At 39.0% G+C, this 19,529-nt stretch overlaps 1 protein-coding gene across 1 annotated transcript; it reads left to right on the top strand.

The window, feature by feature from the left end:
• Positions 1-1,485: 1,485 nt before the first annotated feature.
• LOC111147128 (protocadherin 20) lies at positions 1,486-6,778 on the top strand. Its single transcript, XM_022503032.1, has 2 exons — positions 1,486-1,617; positions 2,681-6,778. Exons 1-2 carry the CDS (start codon positions 1,486-1,488, stop codon positions 5,405-5,407), a joined length of 2,859 nt encoding a protein of 952 aa, XP_022358740.1. The 3' UTR covers positions 5,408-6,778.
• The last annotated feature ends 12,751 nt before the right edge of the window (positions 6,779-19,529 follow it).

The following is a 19,529-nucleotide window of genomic DNA, read 5'->3' as shown; positions in this document are numbered from 1 at the left end:
TGTATGGTCCCATTTGCACAGTAAGCAACTGTTCCACACACCAGGTGTTTTGATGTAGTGTGTTGTCAGTATTTAGGACTCCATGTCTCTACAATTAGTAGAGATGAAGAGAAAATAGGAAGGAGCGAAACAATTAGTTCAGCTAAACAATTTAGATTCTAGTTAGTATAGGGCAGAATAGGAAAATTAAGGTGGTTCTTATGGAAAACACAGGATGTCAGACCTTTCTGTGACCCAAGAGGAAGATTTTTCTATTCGGGGCTCAGTCACTAAATAGGCAATGGGGAGGATTTTATGCTCAGGGCAGTGCAGAGTCTATCTGGAAACCCAGTGATGAAGAGAAATGTCTACTCAGGGAAAGGCCAATGGTCTTTTCCATTACTTCTACGGCACCCTGAAGATCAAAAAGGGTTTCACAGACTTAATGCATTGGATTCTCTCACCAGCCCTGATTTTATAAATGAAGATACAGGTCACATGACTATTTAGTGTGAGAATCAGAGGAAATATCCAAGCATTTTTGCACCACACCCCTCCAGGACTCCTTTCTAAAGGGCCATTTTCCCAGTAAGCATTCCAAGAGAAAGAAAAAAAGCAACATTTTGAAAAGTAACCAATTTTTTACCTAATCTTCAGTGAGTGAAAAAATAAAATGCCCCCCTTTGAGAATTATGTTAAAATTGCCAAGAGGCAGAACTACTTGTGTTAGTTACCACACAATTGTTTCCACTTTCCCCCTGGGCCCTTTCCCTTGGCCAGAAGCCACAACTGGCTCTAAAGTAAGACCACAAGGCAGACACCCAGAGACCCTTGCGCCTACAACTAGGAAACTAGCAGAAGCCTGCCACCACCAACAGCGAAGATTCAAAAATTAGAGCATGTCAAAACCCTCACCGAATTCATCTATTTGCTCTTCCGGCTCAAACCACCTTAAAAAGAGTTTGAAGTTCCTTCCCTCCGCAGAGAAGAGTGGATTTTCTTTCTCTGTGTACACACGGCTGGAAGCAAGTCTTTCCGAAGAACTGGTGGTAAAAGCAAGCGTTTTGGGATCGCGCCTGTGGCTGCCCTATAGCGCCGACCTCCTCTCTCTCTACATTCAGATATACATGCAGGCTTATTTATTTATTCTAATCTCCCCCTCGCGCTCGCAACCTGTGGACTTGAGTTCTGACTGGTGCGGCGAGGAGGGAGGCTGGTGGGCACGCGCTCCAGTGCCCGACCGGGTGGCGCCTCGTCGCAATCTTCAGAGGCAAGCCCCCCGTTCCGGCTCCTCCGGCGGAGTCTGGACTTAGCTGCGTCCGGGGAAGGAAACCATGACCCTGCGCTTCTGCCCCGCGCCTTGCTGCCCCCCGCCATTAGCTCGCGTCCTTAATTAACGAGCCAGTGACTATTGGCTGAAGTTCCCCCAGCGATTTGCATGAACAGAGAGGGAGTGTCTTCTGCCGCCCTCCCGACAGGAGCGCGCTGACTGCAGCCTCCCCGGGAATGCGCGGCCGAGGGAATGCGCGCAGCTCGCGGGCCCTGGCAGTGAGCTGGCGCCCGGCGATCTGGCACCCGCGCCTGGATATGGGGCGTCTCAGTCGTCCCAGGAGCAGCACCAGCCACAGAAACCTGCCGGTAAGGGTTGAGGTCCGGGAGCCCTGCAGCCCCGACAAGTTGCAGTGCTGTGGGGCAGTTCCTATTCTTGATGGGTTTTCAAACCTTTCCCTTAATCCAAACTTTACGGGAAGGTTGGGGGGGAGGGGAAGGGAGTTTGGCATAAGGTGTCTTCCTTTTAGCAAGAAATAGGCAAGTCTTCAGGTCGGGAAAGTAAGTTTCTGAAATAGAAATGTAGGCAGATGGGGGGGTGCTCGATCCGCTTGAGATACTGGGGTGCGGAGATTTCTCTGCTGCTGTGGGCACCTGCTAGGACTGTCCGCTGTAATTGGCAAATTGTTTTTGCATAAGCATTCTCTGCGTTTACTTCTTTTTCCTTAGGGGAGGGAGACAAGGGAGGGCTTGTTAGGAGGTGGAGATTCAGATCCTTTCGATTTGACCCTGGATGAGAGCTAAAATGAAAATTACTTCTCTGACCTAAAGTGTTTATTTAATGGGGAGGGGGGGCTAGTTCCGAAGGGAAAGTGTCACTATGTTTTCCACATAATAATTATTGTTATTGATATTGTCGGTGGTGGTGTTCTCATAATAAGGGATGTGACACATTTCGCGTTCCAGAGACCTTAGTGGTAGAAACATTTCAATGGGAAATAAATGATGAATTGCCCATCATCGCTCAATCCTCTCCACTACCAGCCTCTCCCTCTCCATAACCTACCCGGGTGGTTTCCCTGCGGCGTTGCGCAGTCCCTGAGTTGAGTGCTCTCCACTCTGGCGTGTGTTTCCAGGGATGCTTTATGGCTGGGGATTCCGATTATTAATTGAAAAAGGGCGCCGATGGAGAGCTGGGGAAAGGAGGGGGAGGGTAGAAAGCGAACAGAAAAAATTAAGTTTTGGCGACAGTGTTGCCCCATAGATCTTTTCTTTGCAGCAAGTTTTCCCCTTCATCCCTCTCTGACTGGAGGGTTTGCCTTTGGTAATGGGGATGGGGGCAAATAGGACCTTGTGGCCCTGAATTCTGACTCCAATCTCCGTGTTCCCGCGTGTGTGTAACGAGCCTTCTCCCCTCCCCCTCCACTTTCAGCATTTGTTTCTGTTTTTCCTCTTCGTGGGACCCTTCAACTGCCTCGCGAGTTACAGCCGGGCCACGGAGCTTCTGTACAGCCTGAACGAGGGACTGCCCGCGGGGGTGCTCATCGGCAGCCTGGCGGAGGACCTGCGGCTGGTGCCCCGCGCTGCCGGGAGGCAGGACCAGCTGTCTCAGCTGCCGGAGCGCGCCCTGGCTGAGCGGAACCCCCCTCTCTCCTTCAGCCTGGCCTCCCGGGGACTGAGTGGTCAGTACGTGACCCTAGACAACCGCTCCGGGGAGCTGCACACTTCGGCCCAGGAGATCGACAGGGAGGCCCTGTGTCTTGAAGGAGGTGGAGGAGCTGCCTGGGGCGGCAGTATTTCCATCTCCTCCTCCCCTTCCTCTGACTCTTGTCTTTTGCTTTTGGATGTGCTGGTCCTGCCTCAGGAATACTTTAGGTTTGTGAAGGTGAAAATCGCTATCCGGGACATCAATGACAATGCCCCGCAGTTCCCCGTTTCCCAAATCTCGGTTTGGGTTCCAGAAAATGCACCTATAAACACTCGGCTCGCCATAGAGCATCCTGCCATGGACCCAGATGTAGGCACGAACGGAGTGCAGACCTACCGCTTACTGGACTACCACCGCATGTTCACGCTGGATGTGGAGGAGAATGAGAATGGGGAGCGCACTCCTTACCTAATTGTCATGGGACTGCTGGATAGGGAGACCCAGGACCAGTATGTGAGCATCATCATAGCAGAGGATGGTGGGTCTCCACCACTGTTGGGCAGCGCCACCCTCACCATCGGCATAACTGACATTAATGACAATTGCCCTCTCTTCACAGATTCACAGATCAATGTCACTGTGTTTGGGAATGCTACAGTGGGCACACCGGTTGCAGCTGTTCAGGCTGTGGATAGAGACTTGGGAACCAATGCTCAGATCACCTACGCTTACAGCCAGAAAGTTCCACAAGCATCCAAGGATTTATTCCATCTGGACGAAACCACCGGAGTCATTAAACTTTTCAGTAAGATTGGGGGAAGTGTTCTGCAAACGCACAAGCTCACCATCCTTGCTAACGGGCCAGGCTGCATCCCTGCTATGACCACAGCACTGGTGACCATCATCAAAGTCATTTTCAGACCACCTGAAATTGTTCCTCGTTATATAGCCAATGAGATAGACGGTATTGTTTACCTGAAAGAACTGGAGCCCATTAACACTCCAATTGCATTCTTCACCATAAGAGATCCAGAAGGTAAATACAAGGTGAACTGCTACCTGGACGGTGAAGGACCATTTAGGTTATCACCCTACAAACCATACAATAATGAATATTTGCTGGAAACCACAAAACTGATGGATTATGAGCTACAGCAGTTCTATGAAATAGCTGTGGTGGCCTGGAACTCAGAGGGATTTCATGTCAAAAAAGTTATTAAAGTGCAGCTTCTGGATGACAATGACAATGCTCCCATTTTCCTGCAACCCTTGCTGGAACTAACTATCGAAGAAAATAACGCGCCCAATGCCTTTTTGACAAAGCTGTACGCGACGGATGCTGACAGTGGAGAGAGAGGCCAAGTTTCCTATTTCCTGGGACCTGATGCCCCCTCATATTTTTCCTTAGACAGTGTCACAGGAATTCTGACAGTTTCCACTCAGCTGGACCGAGAAGAGAAAGAAAAGTATAGGTACACAGTCAGAGCTGTTGACTCTGGGAAGCCACCCAGAGAATCAGTTGCCACGGTGGCTCTCACCGTGCTGGATAAAAATGACAACAGCCCTAGGTTCATCAACAAGGACTTCAGCTTTTTTGTGCCAGAAAACTTTCCAGGATATGGTGAAATTGGGGTAATTAGTGTCACAGATGCTGATGCTGGACGAAATGGTTGGGTAGCCCTCTCGGTGGTGAACCAGAGTGATATTTTTGTCATAGACACGGGAAAGGGCATGTTGAGAGCTAAAGTCTCTTTGGACAGAGAGCAGCAAAGCTCCTATACTTTGTGGGTCGAAGCTGTTGATGGGGGTGAGCCTGCCCTCTCTTCAACTGCAAAAATCACAATTCTCCTTCTCGATATCAATGACAACCCTCCTCTGGTTTTATTTCCTCAGTCCAACATGTCCTACCTGTTGGTACTGCCTTCTACTCTCCCCGGCTCCCCAGTTACAGAAGTCTATGCTGTTGACAAAGACACGGGCATGAACGCTGTCATCGCTTACAGCATCATAGGAAGAAGAGGTCCTAGGCCTGAGTCCTTTAGGATTGACCCTAAAACTGGCAATATTACTTTGGAAGAGGCATTGCTGCAGACAGACTATGGACTTCATCGTTTACTGGTGAAAGTGAGCGACCATGGTTACCCAGAACCTCTCCATTCCACAGTCATGGTGAACTTATTTGTCAACGACACTGTCAGTAATGAGAGCTACATTGAGAGTCTTCTAAGAAAGGAACCAGAAATCAACATAGAGGAGAAAGAACCACAGATCTCAATAGAACCAACGCATAGGAAAGTTGAGTCTCTGTCCTGTGTGCCCACTCTAGTTGCTCTCTCTGTAATAAGCTTGGGTTCTCTCACACTTGTAACAGGGATGGGCATATACATCTGCTTAAGGAGAGGGAAAAAGCATCACAGGGAAGACGAAAATTTGGAAGTACAAATTCCACTCAAAGGAAAAATTGACTTGCATATGAGAGAGAGGAAACCAATGGCTATTTCTAATATTTGATATTTCATTGTGGAACAGCACAGAGATGTAGTGGACTTTGGGTAGTTTCCATCACCGAAACAAGAGTGTGTAGATGACAGTTCCAATGAAGGACGACTAATTTATAACTTGTACTATATTGTAAATAAGCTGTTTACAGGTTTTTAAATTTAAAATCAGAGGTTATAAAATGTGTACAGCATTTTTTAATGAAAATTAGTACTAACAGCTATAGAACTGTTATAAAAAAAAAAGCTTGGACATGGTTTGCAGCTTTCATTCACCAAGCAGAATGATAGAACCTGAGAATAAGGTAAGAAAATGGTACATTGCATCTTTTTGTCTAAAAAGTCCTTTAACCACAAGAGGGCATCAGCTGCTCCTTTGCAGGGAACTGTTTTGAGGTATTGTACAGGACAGTTGTTGTACATGAAATTAACGAAAGAGTATATTTTAAATATATTGTTTTTAACATTTAAGAGATATGAAATTGAAATAAATTGAATTTCACTGCACTTCAATGTATGATAAAAAAGAAAAGAAATGCATTTGTAAACAGAATGTTTATTACCTCACAAGTACATCATGTATAGTTTGAAAGAGAAGGTGTTACAAAGAAGCGCAATTTCTTTTTAGCCAGGGTGAAAACATGGCCATGTGTGTGTTACAGAGTTGAACTGCTGCAGAGTATTTTGCTCTCCATGTACTCAAATGGCTTTCTGTTCCCTTTACCACTGCGCTTGCTATTATGACAGGGGAAATGTGTATATTCTCCCTTACAGACATTGTAACTGGAAATTGTGTCCAAGGAAAACAGCCAGGAGCAAAGACCTGTTTCAATCCTTAGTTGCTTCGTAGGTGTTTATGACATTTTGATGCTCTGACAACTTGTCGGTAGTACTTCATACTTGGGTTAAATATTAGGTTTTTATGTGCTTGAACTCATTTATCACCTGAGAAAATAAAAATCATACTAAAGCGGAATTATTCTAGAAGCTAGTGTACACTACCGGTTGTTTTAGTTGGGCCCTTTATATAAAAGTTATACTTATCTTTTTGTTGTTTGGGTTTGTTGGCTACCGTTTCTGGCTTCCTTTCTTTGGCTTTGGATTAGGTCCAAGAGTTTATTTGTAAGCCCAGCAGCAGATTTCTTTGATAACTTAGCTTTTACTGAATCCTTTGCAACGAAGCAAGCTGGTTCCTTAGTGATTGATCTCTTTTACTTCATTGTGTTGAGCTGGGAATTTTATTTTATATGAGAGCTATAGCAAAGTATCTGTGTAAACAAGGAATGTGTTAGCTTAAGCTGGATCATTCTACTTTTTTGGCCTCATGTGTCTGTACTGTACCAAACGTGTTTATATGTCTGCAAATTAAAGGTATATATTTTCATAATTTCTTTCTCATTTTTACCATTTTATATTTGAACACGGGCTTGTTCTTTCACTGAAGTGCCTGCTATTGGCATTTGTTTGCTTTTAGAAGTAAATGTGGGTAACGTAAATATGCTATTTGCTAAAGTTTATATTAAACTAATTCATTACTCAATTAAACATTGGGTAAATCATTGAATGTGTGTGTAGATAGAGATATTATATGTATATAATAGAGAGTATGCCTAGATGTTTGACAGGCATTTGGATGAAAATTTATTCCCATGCGTGAGCACATGCATATTAATTTTTGGCTTTGTATCAACTATACACATTCATTTTACTACATACTTCTGACAAATCCCTTGTTAGCTGTGTTACAATAGCTTTCAATATATTTTTAAAAATACATTGCAAAAAAAAATTGAATGCAAACACCCAGGACCTTTCAAATTTGCATTAACTCATTTTTCTTATTTTCTTCAGTTTGACAATTTGAATAAATAAAATAAGAGTCAGAAGCAGTACTGTTTGTTACAAAAAGGAAATATATTCTTATTGGAAATTTCTTTTGTATGAGAGGCACCTGAGCTAAGAAACTAAGATCATTTAACCCTCAAAACTTTTCATTCATAATTAATGTATAGCGATGGAGGAAACCATACTCTAGTTATTTTTGTATCTTCTTCTTTCTCTTTTTAAAAGAAAGGAACTACATCTGAAATACATAGCACCACAAATTTTAAAAATATCCTAAGGGCAGTGATTTCACCATGAGTACAAGTAACAAAATATTCTGTTTATTTCTAAATTTGAAGAAAGTTCATGTGTTTGGAGGTATAGGCTTCATCTCTAGCATGAGAAATGCCTATAACGTTAATAAAAAGGCGTATTTCTGAACAACCTCTTGTGCCAGGATTTCCTTTACAAAAACATCTCATTCACATTAAAAGCATTTATAACAAGGAAAGTTTAAGTAAATTAAGCTCAAAGATAAAAGACCCTTTTTACTAACACCTTGTGCTAGAACAGTTGCCAAAATGTATGCTAATCATGTCAATGTTGTTAGTTGAGCTGGCACAAAAATAAATGTTCCATTCATTAAAAACCCCGATATCCATTTAACAGTTTGAGAACCAGTGAATCCTCTTTGCCCAATTTAATGAAGAAGAGATTGCTCTGATCTTTGCACTGCCAAAGCCATTCTCATACTACAGAGAAAATTGTTCATTAATTTGGATTGGGAAATTTAAAAGCAACATAGCAATTTCAGCTACAGGGGAAAAAACAATTTACGTTACTTGAGTCTTGAGAGTAGATTCCCTGACCCTATTAAAGAAAAAAAAAAGTTGTCTTGGCAGTTATGCTTCTATCAATAGCGGTTAAAAAGGAAAAAATATATATATTCTTCTTTTAAAACAATTTTAGTAGTACGAGTGTAATGAAAATAACATTAAAATCCTTTGTGTTTTGGGTGTTCATGAATTTTATGAAAACAACGGAAATAATCTTGTTATGGAAAACATCACTGGCACAATATTAGGGATGGTATAAAGTTGACTTGATTCCAGTAAGATACCTCATAAGGATTCTAATTTGTGCTCCCAGAAAATGTCTCAATTAACAACTGTAAAAGGAGGAACTATGCAATCCTCTCCTGAGTCAATGGACACTCGTTCTAATCTCTTGTTGGAGAAGTGAAGAGTGTGGGGTCTAGATCTTTGACAGACCATGGAGAATGTAAGGGAAGACAATATGGAACATATGGTGTTTTTCAACTCAACATTGGGCAGTCCCAGTTCACAGGGGCCAGAGACATGATACCTGAGAATTTTCTCCCCTCTACGGTAGATTGCTCACTTCAAAAAAGCAGTCAATTGCTGCAAAATACCATTTGCTGACTGTGCAATCTCTGCTTACCCGTGTGCTTTCACAGTATGAATTATAAATAAATATTAAAAGGTAGAAATGACAGTCATACAAATGGACTGAAAGCAAGAAAAAAATTTTGAAAATTGATAATCTCTCAAAAAAAAGAGACTCCTATAATGTCTTTTCTAGTTGTCTCTATATCTGATAAGAAAAGATCATACCTATTTTTCAGATCAATATATACATACACGCATACAGTCTAAAATAATTTTTTAAATGTCATTGTACAGAACTGTTTTTAAAATAGTAGCATTTTTTTTCTCTGATAAACCTAAATTGGGAATGTATTCCTTTGAGGGTATTGAATAAAATTGGATGAACTTTAATCCTTAAACCCACTAGTGTCAAGAATTAAGATACTGGGATCATTAAAACAAACAAATTCATTCATTCATTCCATTCGTATTTATTTTAGTACTCTTAATTACCAGGGATTTAACTGAGAGCAAGACAGAGTATTTGACCCTTGATGACTTTATTTTTTTCAAAGATTTTATTTATTTATTTGACAGAGAGAGATATAGCAAGAGAGGGAACACAAGTAGGGGAAGTGGGAGAGGGAGAAGCAGGCTTCCCGCTGAGGAGGGAGCCTGATGTGGGGCTCGATCCCAGGATGCTGGGATCATGACCTGAGCCAAAGACAGATGCTCAACCGATCGAGCCACCAAGGTGCGCCCCCCACCCCTATGACTTTAGATTATGGTGCAGAAGGCCAATAAGAAGACCTATCAATCTCAAAACACTGCATGGGGAAAATGCCTACTCCCAGGACATCAAGAGAACAGGACCTAACCCAATCTTAGAAAATATTGGAGAAAGCTTCCCAAAGGGGCTGATTTCTAACTGGGGCCCTCTCAAAGGAGGTGATGTCTAATTGAAAAATTTAGACAGGGGAAATTGGCAGAGGAGAGAGAAGGGGATTCAAGGAAGAGGGAATAATGTATAAGCACACAGGCAAAAGTGGGCATGTCATGATTGAAGAATCATAATTGTGGCTGAAGGGATGCAGAGAATGAACAATGAGCTTGGAGCTGTAGGTGTACTTCAGATAATGAAGGGACTCATTGTCATACTTGGAGGTTCCAATTTTATCCCAGGGAATGTGTGTTTTTAAAAGATCATTTTGGCCATGTATGAAGCTTCTGTTGAAAAAGATTCTAGAGACCACAGCAGGTAGTAGTGATAATTCAAGGGAAAGGTTGGGCCTTAAGGGAATATGAACGAGATATATTTCAGTATGGAATACAGCAGGTAAATGAGTTATAGCTGACAAAGCTATACACTAAAGCTATAAACTTGTGAGACCAATAGAAATTAAAAATCCACAAGTGAGAAGCCAGAAAATTCACAATTTTCATAATTGGCTTTCGAGCCTATTTTACAAATTTGCTAAGGATAGGGAACTCATTTACTAAACATTAAATAAGCAATGACAGCGCTGGAGCCATAACCCTCTTTCTAATCTTGGGTTTTATGACACAGATGGAATTATAAAGGGCACTAATTTACCCAGTTTATTTCGTATTTATGACTGTCTATTCTATTCAATTTAACAAACATTATCGTGTTGTGCCCATGTGGTAGATATTCCAACATGAAGTTGACCTCATGAAGAATATTTTGTCCATTCGCAATATTTTGCTTGTAGTTGCACTAAACATCTCCACAGGCAGGAGAGTCATACTAAAAATTTAAGAAAAAAGGCAACAAAATATCAAATGGATAAATCAATAAGATGCAAATATAATTTCAAGTGTTGTGTGCATATCAAGAAACAGTGATATGTCTGTTGCAGGCAATTCTGAACAAGATCCAAAAACTAGGCGCAGGTGAAATGGGTAGTTACAGTCAAGAAGTACATAGGTCTTGAGGTTTAACATCACTTTTGGATGAAAGAAGTCATTTAACGTATCTTATGCCTCAGTTTATCCTGTGTGAATGAATAATTTACTAGTATCTAGTACTCACTGGTGGAAGTTTCCAATCCAGGCTAAATAAATGTATAGAAGGTATAAAAACAGTATTGTATGCAGTCCTAGCTTCAAGAAAAGTTATTTGTCCTTTCTTAGAAAAAATTGCCCCTCCAAAGATCTCATCTACATGGAAATGATGAACTTGTTCTATCTCCTCATAAAATTTTGCAAATCAAATAAATTAATTCATGCAAAATATTTCACACAAGTAAAGTACTCCACAAAAATTAGCTATTACTATTGTTTTTGGAATTAACTAGCATGTCATGAAATTATCTTAGCAGTTTTTTACTCATTCTTCATTCAAATTCATTGAATCAATATCTTTATTAGACAATAAAAATCCATAAAGTTGATGCTGTTTTAGATTAAAGGCCCATATGTTCAAAGCAATCTAATGAACTTATTCACTTCTTGAGCCCTTTGACTTTTTCCCTCCTTTTACAATGAATTGGCATGTCCTTTCTCATTTGGAAATCTCATGAGGGACAGGACTTTGATTTAACTTGTCAGACCACGATACTTTAGAGATAATGTAGTCCAACCCTCTCATTTTTCAGTTGAACAAACTAAGCTATAGAATACCTAGGAAAAAACTTGACAATATAAGGGGTTAGAAGAAAAAACAGGAATCACGAATGAAAAAAATATTCAAAATCTTACTAAAAACAAAATCCAACTTTTCCTTCAAATATTTCCCTTAAAACATATTTTCTCTTTACCTTCATCAGAAAGTTAACCAAAGTGTTATACTTACAAAGATAATACCAAAAATTAAAATAAAAAACCTCTGAGATGAAAACTCAGCTAAAAATGAGGTCAATCAAAACTAATTTATTCATTTGAATTATTGAGATTCATGTATTTCCCCTGCATGCACTGGGAGAAAAAAAACCCACAATTTCAAAGATAAAGTTTAAAGATAAAGAAAAAATAACATATTTTTTTATTATTTTATTATTCTCTTATATTAAAGAAAAAATATAGAAAAGTATACAATTAGGTATTTTTTTATTTTATAATTTTTAAAAGATTTTATTTATTTGAGAGAGAGAAAATGAGTGAGAGAGAGAGAGAACGAGGGGTGTGGGGGCAGAGGGAGAAGCAGACTCCCCGCTGAGCAGGGAGCCTAATAGATGCTGAGCTCTGATCCCAGAACCCTATAAGCCAAAGGCAGATGCTTAACTGACTGAGCCACACAGGTGCCCCTAAAATTTGACAGATATGGTAATTGCAAGAAAATAGTAAGAAAACATAAAACTTTAAAAGATTAGAGAATAGGGGAGAATAATCAAGGACAATTTTATGAACCCTACAGAAATACAGAAGGAATAAACTCGATTTAAAATGTAGGAATAACTATTGTGCAAAATTCATGTTTATATTATAGAAAATGTAAGTCCAAGTGTGGATGAAAGGATGTGATTGATTTGACAATGAATTGGGTCACCTGGGTGGCTCAGTCAGTTAAGCATTGGACTCTAGATTTTGGCTCAGGTCATACTCTCAGGGATGTGAGATCAAGCCCCACACTGGGCTCTGCACTTGGCATGGAGCCTGCTTGGGATTCTCTCTCTCTTTCTCCCCCTTTCTAAAAAATAAAAAGCAAAAAAACCCTCCAAAACAAAAAACAACAACAACAAAAACACCTATATAGTAAGGTAAATGAAGGTAAACCCAGAATGACTGAATGTTAGGAACTCACTAAATCACAAACTTCACTACCTCAAAGGAACTTTGGATTATTGTCCTTCTTACAGATTTGTGTACAATATCCTGAATCTTCAACAAAGTTACAAACTATTATCATTAACTATTTATTTACTAAACACCTTTGCTAAACATATCAGCCAATGCTTATTACAAGCAAGATATTGTGCTAGTCACAAGGGTAAGTCTTCTTCCATCCCCAAAAAGGTTACTCCCCAGCTGGGAAAAAACTAATGTGAACTACACAAATAGAGAAATGAGTATGTTGCTTCTCCTTCAGCTCATCACCTATGCCTCTTACCTGCGTACCTCTACCAGAGAGACAAAGGTCATGACAGCAAATCAGGGTGTTACCCAGAGATATGCAGTATATCAATGGCTAATAAGGAGAATATAAACATTATTGGAGGAATATCATCTTTGCAATGTATATGAATTAATGAATAGAAATTGTTTTCTGTGGGTAGAATGGGTAAATTTAAAGAATTTCATAACATATTTCTTTCATTCAATTTGAAAATTGGAATTCCCTATAACTCTCAAAGGAAACTTTCACTTAAAAAATTAAAGAAACAAGTGCAATAGAAAAAAAAAATAAATGCAACAGGCACTGTAAACCAGTTACTCCCCTTAGAAAGATCATAAATTTTAAGTTTCAGAATAATTAAAATGTAACTATGATATTCATTGACTCTACATATGTACAAGCAACCTGCCACACTATGTTTCACAAATAGCACTGATTTCTATTTTGCAAATACACTTTAAATCATTTCAAATTCATAGTTTTGTGTTAATAAGCTTTCTTAAGATACTTTCTTGGCAATGTGAAGCTTTGATTTAATAGGAATGTAAAATGCACACTGGGAATTGTTATGTAAATCTTTCACACAATACTATGTAACACTATTTTTTTTTTCAAAGCTATGAGATCTGGTGAAATGTATGATGAGAGAACATTTTAATGTTAATATATAAAAATTACTGCACATACATTTTGAATTCTCCATCTTATTATGAAGAAAAATTACTCCAGAGAAGGAAACTGTAGAAAATTCATGGGAAAAAAATTATATTTTAAAGGTACAGTGGGATGGACAGAGGAAGAAAAATTTAAGTGAATAATAATTTTAAAATTCTAAAAAAAATTAAATTATTTAAAAGTTGTTTTTTTTTTCCCTTTTGAAAAGCAGCATTCAGGGGCTCCTGGGTGGCTCAGCGGGTTAAAGCCTCTGCCTTCAGCTCAGGTCATGATCCCAGGATTTTGGGATCGAGCCCCGCATAGGGCTCTGTGCTCAGCGGGGAGCCTGCTTCCTCCTCTCTGCCTGCTTCTCTGCCTACTTGTGATCTCTGTCTGTCAAATAAATAAATAAAATCTTTAAAGAAAAAAAAAAAAGAAAGAAAAGCAGCATTCACTCTCCTCCTCACCACACTCCCCACATCCCCCATGCCTTATTAATTTGGGAAACCAGTTTCCTTCACATTTTGTAGTTAAATTATAAGATCCTAAACGTTTTCAGAGTCTAAATGAATGTGAGTAACGCTAACCATTAAACAGGTGCTAAAAAACACTATTGCGTTGAGACAGCTTTTAATTTATGATCCTTCATTTTTTGACAGTAAAAATTCCATTTTATTTACAGGGTTTTTTTTTTTTTTTTAAATAGCAGTTAACATTCACTGCAAGGAGAGGAATTTCAATAACAGGTATTTAGCTTATCTTTAAAATACTTACACTGAATCATCTAAGCATTCAAATTTAGCAAAGCCAACTGTCCTGCCTATGTCTGATTTCTCCATCTAGTCCACAAAAGACTTTATCCTTCAAAAAGCACTATAGAACCTACCATTTTCCCCACCTCATTTACGAATGTGGTTAGCAATTTAAAGCACAGATTTCTGTGAAGAATAACTAAGTATAAGTTGCCTTGGAAGATTCTTTGAAATAAGACATTGAATACAACTTAAGTGGATCGAATTAATTTCTTTCTTGTGCTTTATGCCTGACTCAGGACACACAGTTTGAAGTGCCATGTCATACCAATATTCTCTGTCAAACCGTTGGGTCGTGATTGTCAATTAGCCCAATTGGAGATGATTTCTAAAAGACCTTAGTGGTGAAGGTACATATTAGAAAAGACAGGTAAAATATCTAGGAAAACTTATAAAATATCTGTCTCATTGAACCAGGAGGAAACTTCAGACATCGATGTTTTCTTCACCTTTGAGCTTCCTTGATCATACTCAACCATTCTGTCAGTGTTTCCTAACGGAAGCTCAACATTCTCAGAATCCCTCTGTTAGCCTATCTGTAAGGAGAATAATGCCCCAAAGATACCATGCCTTCTTCGTGCGTGGAATCTATGGATATGTTCTGTAACATGGCAAAAGGGGGGGGGGTCACAAATGTAATTGACATTATGGACCTTAGAACTGGGGGGATAGCCAGACTTAAGGAAATAAGACTCCTAAGTCACAGTCAACAAGAACACAGGGAGGGGCTTCAGCCCTGTAACCACATGGAACTGAATTCACAAACAACCTGACTGAGCTTGGAAGTGGATTCATCCGCAGAGCTTCCAGAAAGCCACAGAGCCCTGCTGACACCTTGATGTCTGCATTACAAAGCACCGTGCAGAGGACTGTTTGAGTCACTCTGTATTGGGACTTCTGACTAGAGGAAGGGGAGTTAATAAATGGGTGTTACCAAATTTGGTGGTAATTTGTTAAAGTAGTAATAGAAACTACAACAGTATCCTGAAAAACAAATTACAGATCTACTAAGGGCATGGATCTTAGTTTAACTGAATGATTATAACAAAGTCTGGTTGTATTTTGGGCAACTTTTATAACAGATGTTTTTGAATTTTCCTTTACAGGAGTGTTAAGTACATACCTAATTGTACTTTTCTAAGTAAAGAAAAAAAATTTTAAATAATCAATATAAATATATATGGAAAATCATGTGTTACAAATGTACAGTGTTCCAGTCAGTGAAAACCTGCCATTTAGATTCTGTGTTCATTTCACTTTTACTAAGTCACAGAAATAAACAGAAAACCAGAGGTGTTTTTATTACCATAAAGGATTTTCTCGGTTGACTAGAGCTGGAATGAACAGTGCTGAATTGTTGAATTCATCTCAGACCCAGTTTGGGATGAGATGAATTGAATGGCTGATATTTGTAACTGAGATACACTGTGGGTGAATGTGTTATGATTGCATATGTAAAAGGTTGCTCTGATTTAAAAAAAAGATGCATGTTAAAATATATCTTTCTTTTGTTATTGCAGAAAAAAGAACTTTTCTAATGGATAAGTCTCTCTAATCGATGGATCATTTGAAGTGATTTGTAATCTTTAATTCTTTGAAAACAAGCACTTTGGGAGTTTTTTTTTTTTAATACATTCTTATTCTACTTTTCTACCAACTTGACTTCCTATTCAAAAGCTGTTTACCTCTATACAATAAATTCACAGAAGATGAAGTTCATTAGAATCATTGATTAAGTATGCACGGACTTTTATTGAGCATTATTATTGGCATAGCTAATATGTAATAGTCCAATAAGATTATATTATAGAATACATTTTGTACTGGTAGAATAATATCATTTTGCAAGAACCGTCAAATATTTTGGATTCCTATCAGGACTCCTATGACTGAAAGGTTAAAATTCAAAGTCACATTATTCCTCATTTGGCAAAAAGACAGTTCCCTTTCTTAAACGTGTACATTTCTCTTTCATTTTGTATGTCAGCCATTTTTTATGATAGTAGGACTTTTGTTCTAAACTCTAATCTAAGAAAAAAATTGGGGACACTAGTTCAAGTAAGTTTGAAATTCAAACATTAAAAAAATTTAAAATAAAAACATATTCCAAGAATAGAATTTTCACGTAGTTAAGAAAAAAAAAATTAAGGAAAAAGAATTGGGGAGACAAGGGATCTTATGTGATAAGCTAGAACACATTTTTGTAAGAAATTAGGGTGATCACTCTTGGGGCCAAATAACTCATTTCTAGAAGTTGCCCGATTCTAAGCTCTACTTCTACAAAAAGTACAGGTCTTTCCTACCATCATCTGTCTAACCACCCACTAGGTTGTGGAACAATTTGTAGTCAGGTTATTCACTTATGAAATACATTTAGAATAGGCAGAAACTACAGAACTGAAGTTCCACATGTAGGTAAAAAGCCTGGCCTTCTCTTCTTTTCTCTTGGCCATTAGGTAAACATCAGTAAGCAAACCATGTGTCCTGATGATGGTATTTCCAGAACATCTTCAAGGAGATCAGCACCTGCAGATCTAGGTCCCAGCAGTTCCTGCTCAGGCTTTGGTGCAGAAGAGGAGGTTTTCAAAATTGTCAGAAAACCTACAACATCACAATCTCTTCCCTGAAAGCTTTCCCCTAAGTGGTCCTTGTCACAGAATGCTTATATGCCTCCACTGTCCTGAATGGGATTTGAAGTAACCACTGCCCAGTAAAGGGCTAGTGGTTAGCTCCAGAGCTCTTCCAGCCCTGATAAGGTGAGAATTATTGGTTAGAGCCTTGACCTTCAGTATGTGCAGTGCAGACCAGCAGTAAAAACATCTGGCTAGTCCTGGGGAAATGAAGAACCTAGGCCCACCCAGGCTCTATGAAACCAGAATCGGTATTTAATAAGATCCCCAGTTGATTTGCATGTACATGAAAGGTTGATAAAAATGTATTTGGATCATTGGCTCTCAAGCTTGTCTGCATGCTGAAATAACTCAGGGAGTTAAAACAAAGAAGCAAAGAAACAAACAAAAAAACCAACAGCAACCTGATACCTGGGTCTCACCCACCAACTTTCTGATTGAATGGGTTTGGGGTGTAGGATGGGAATCAAGATTTTTTAAAAGGTCTCTAGGTGACCTGAATGTGAAACAAAGTTTGAGAATCACCAGGTGTGAGTCCCATTATTCCTGTAACTTGCCAATTTTATTTGAACTCTACTATTCAGCCAATTTGGGATTTACTTCATCACTGGCACCCTCCCTGAAGCTGCTATTAAAAAAAGATGCAATTTCCAACACTCTCTAAAGACTGAACCTATAAATTTGCATGAATCAGGTCTTTTTTTTTTTCTTCCCTCATCAGAATGTTGTCATCATCATCATCAAAAGCAGGCACAGTAGCTAGAATGGTAACTAATATGTCTGGAAATTTTGGTCTAGGACAGTTACTAGAATGTAAACCTGATGCACACAACAACTTTGTCTTAAAAATAAAAAGCTGTCATTCTAGGACCTAAATAATGTCTTCTATCCACAAGAGAGTTATACAAATATTTGTGGAAAGAATGAAAGCAAGAATGGCAGGTGGTCCTTACACATAAATTGGAATAATTATGTACTTCAGAATAAAACTGTCATATCTTGACTTTAAAAGGCAACTGAGCAGAGGCTTGGAGTTAAGCCTGGGAGTGCCGCTCTAAGGAGGGCCCACTCCATCATCACACAGATCTTATGTTCTGGCTCATGCAAAAGCGAGGGAGTGGGTAACAGAAGTCTCACGTATGGCCACTGGGGAAACAAAAAAATGTAATTATTCAGGAGGCTGTCTTTTCTAGGATCTGGAAACCCCATTTCAACTACCAATATGAGAGGTATTTAGTAAGGAAGAAGAGTAAGAGAAAAATATAGAAAATCTATTTTAAGCATGAAAATATGAGGGCAACAAAACCAGAATTACTATCAGTTTTAATTACTAGGAATGAAAGAGGTGCTGATGACAAGCTCACTATTCATCCTCTTGTTTTGTATGACTGGAAAGAAATAGAAAAATACTGTCTAGCTCCAGAAAGTAAATAAGGACCAGCAACATTTGACAAGGTAAAGAAAATAAGCATTTACTAATCCTGGATCTTCCAACTACCAGTGTTAAAACCTTAAGGACATTTTGTAAGTACCTATGAGCCCCATGGTCCCCAAAGCATCCACACAGGAAGATGCCTTTCGAGTTGTTCTGAGGACTAGAAATAATGCACGTAAGTGCGGAACACTAGATCTTGTACACAGTTCAAATATTAGTTCCTTTTTTACTTCCCCTTGCCCACACTGCCTTATTTAAAGTACTACACATCAAGGGTATAGAAATTTCCAAGGCCAATTTTTTGTATCCTCAGGGCTTACCCCTAAATATCTGATGAAATGGACAAATAATTTTAAAAAGTGGTGTGTTTCATTCTGAGTTTCAGTTGCTTTGAATGGGGGGGGGGCGGTGGGAAGGAAGCCCATGGAGATATGTGAAAAGTAATTCATAAATTAATTTACTAAGAACTCTCATTAAGCATCTAAGATGTGGCATGTACAGAGATACTATCCAAACATGCTATCGGAACTCTTCTTTGGAGCTCAGAGTTTAGTTAAGGACACTGAAAAATAAAACTGCAATTTAATGAGATAAATGTCTTAATAGGAAATGCATAAAGCCAGGAGAACCAATTGAAGCATTTGGCCTACAGTATTTTGTATGCAGCTGGTTTCAGTTTCAAAATTATTAATAATCTCCAGGCTGAATACATTTTCAGCGAGTGTCCATGTACATTGTTATAGCAGAACAAGCAGGAAAGGGAAGCTGAAAGATTTGGGGAGTTGGCTAGAGAGGCATCATCTGCTTCTTAGTTTACAAGACTTTTCTTTCTTTTTCCTGCCTCCTGCTTCCTAATTACATCCAAATGGTTCTCTCATTTGTTTTCCTGGCCCTTCCATCTGAGACATGGTGCCAGTAATATATGCCATCTTCATTTGGCTCCTTTCTCTCTAATCTGCGCTGCTAACCTATTGTTTTTGTAAAAATGTTGGATTTGTCAATTCCTTCTCACACCTGTCATGCTGCTTTAGGTAGACACACTGACATATTTATGATTAAAAATTAAGTCACCAGATAGTAAATGTGCTAAGACAACCATCTCTTTCACCCTTTACTAGCCAAACCATAAATGGACACATTAAGATAACTACAGACAGATCCTGCTTTGTGAAAATACACATAAAGAAATTCTCTTCTAACATAATTGCATTATCATATTGACAATTACAAAGCTACATAATTTCAAGGAGTCTGTGCTGCTGGAAAATTCAAATATGAATGAATGAAATATCGAATTCAAAAATTCAATATACTTGC

The sequence above is a fragment of the Enhydra lutris genome, unplaced genomic scaffold (assembly GCF_002288905.1).
Source record: "Enhydra lutris kenyoni isolate GAN:26980312 unplaced genomic scaffold, ASM228890v2 scaffoldscaffold15, whole genome shotgun sequence".
In the NCBI taxonomy this organism is placed as follows: Eukaryota; Metazoa; Chordata; class Mammalia; order Carnivora; family Mustelidae; genus Enhydra; species Enhydra lutris.
This window is presented reverse-complemented; position numbering and strand designations above follow the sequence as displayed.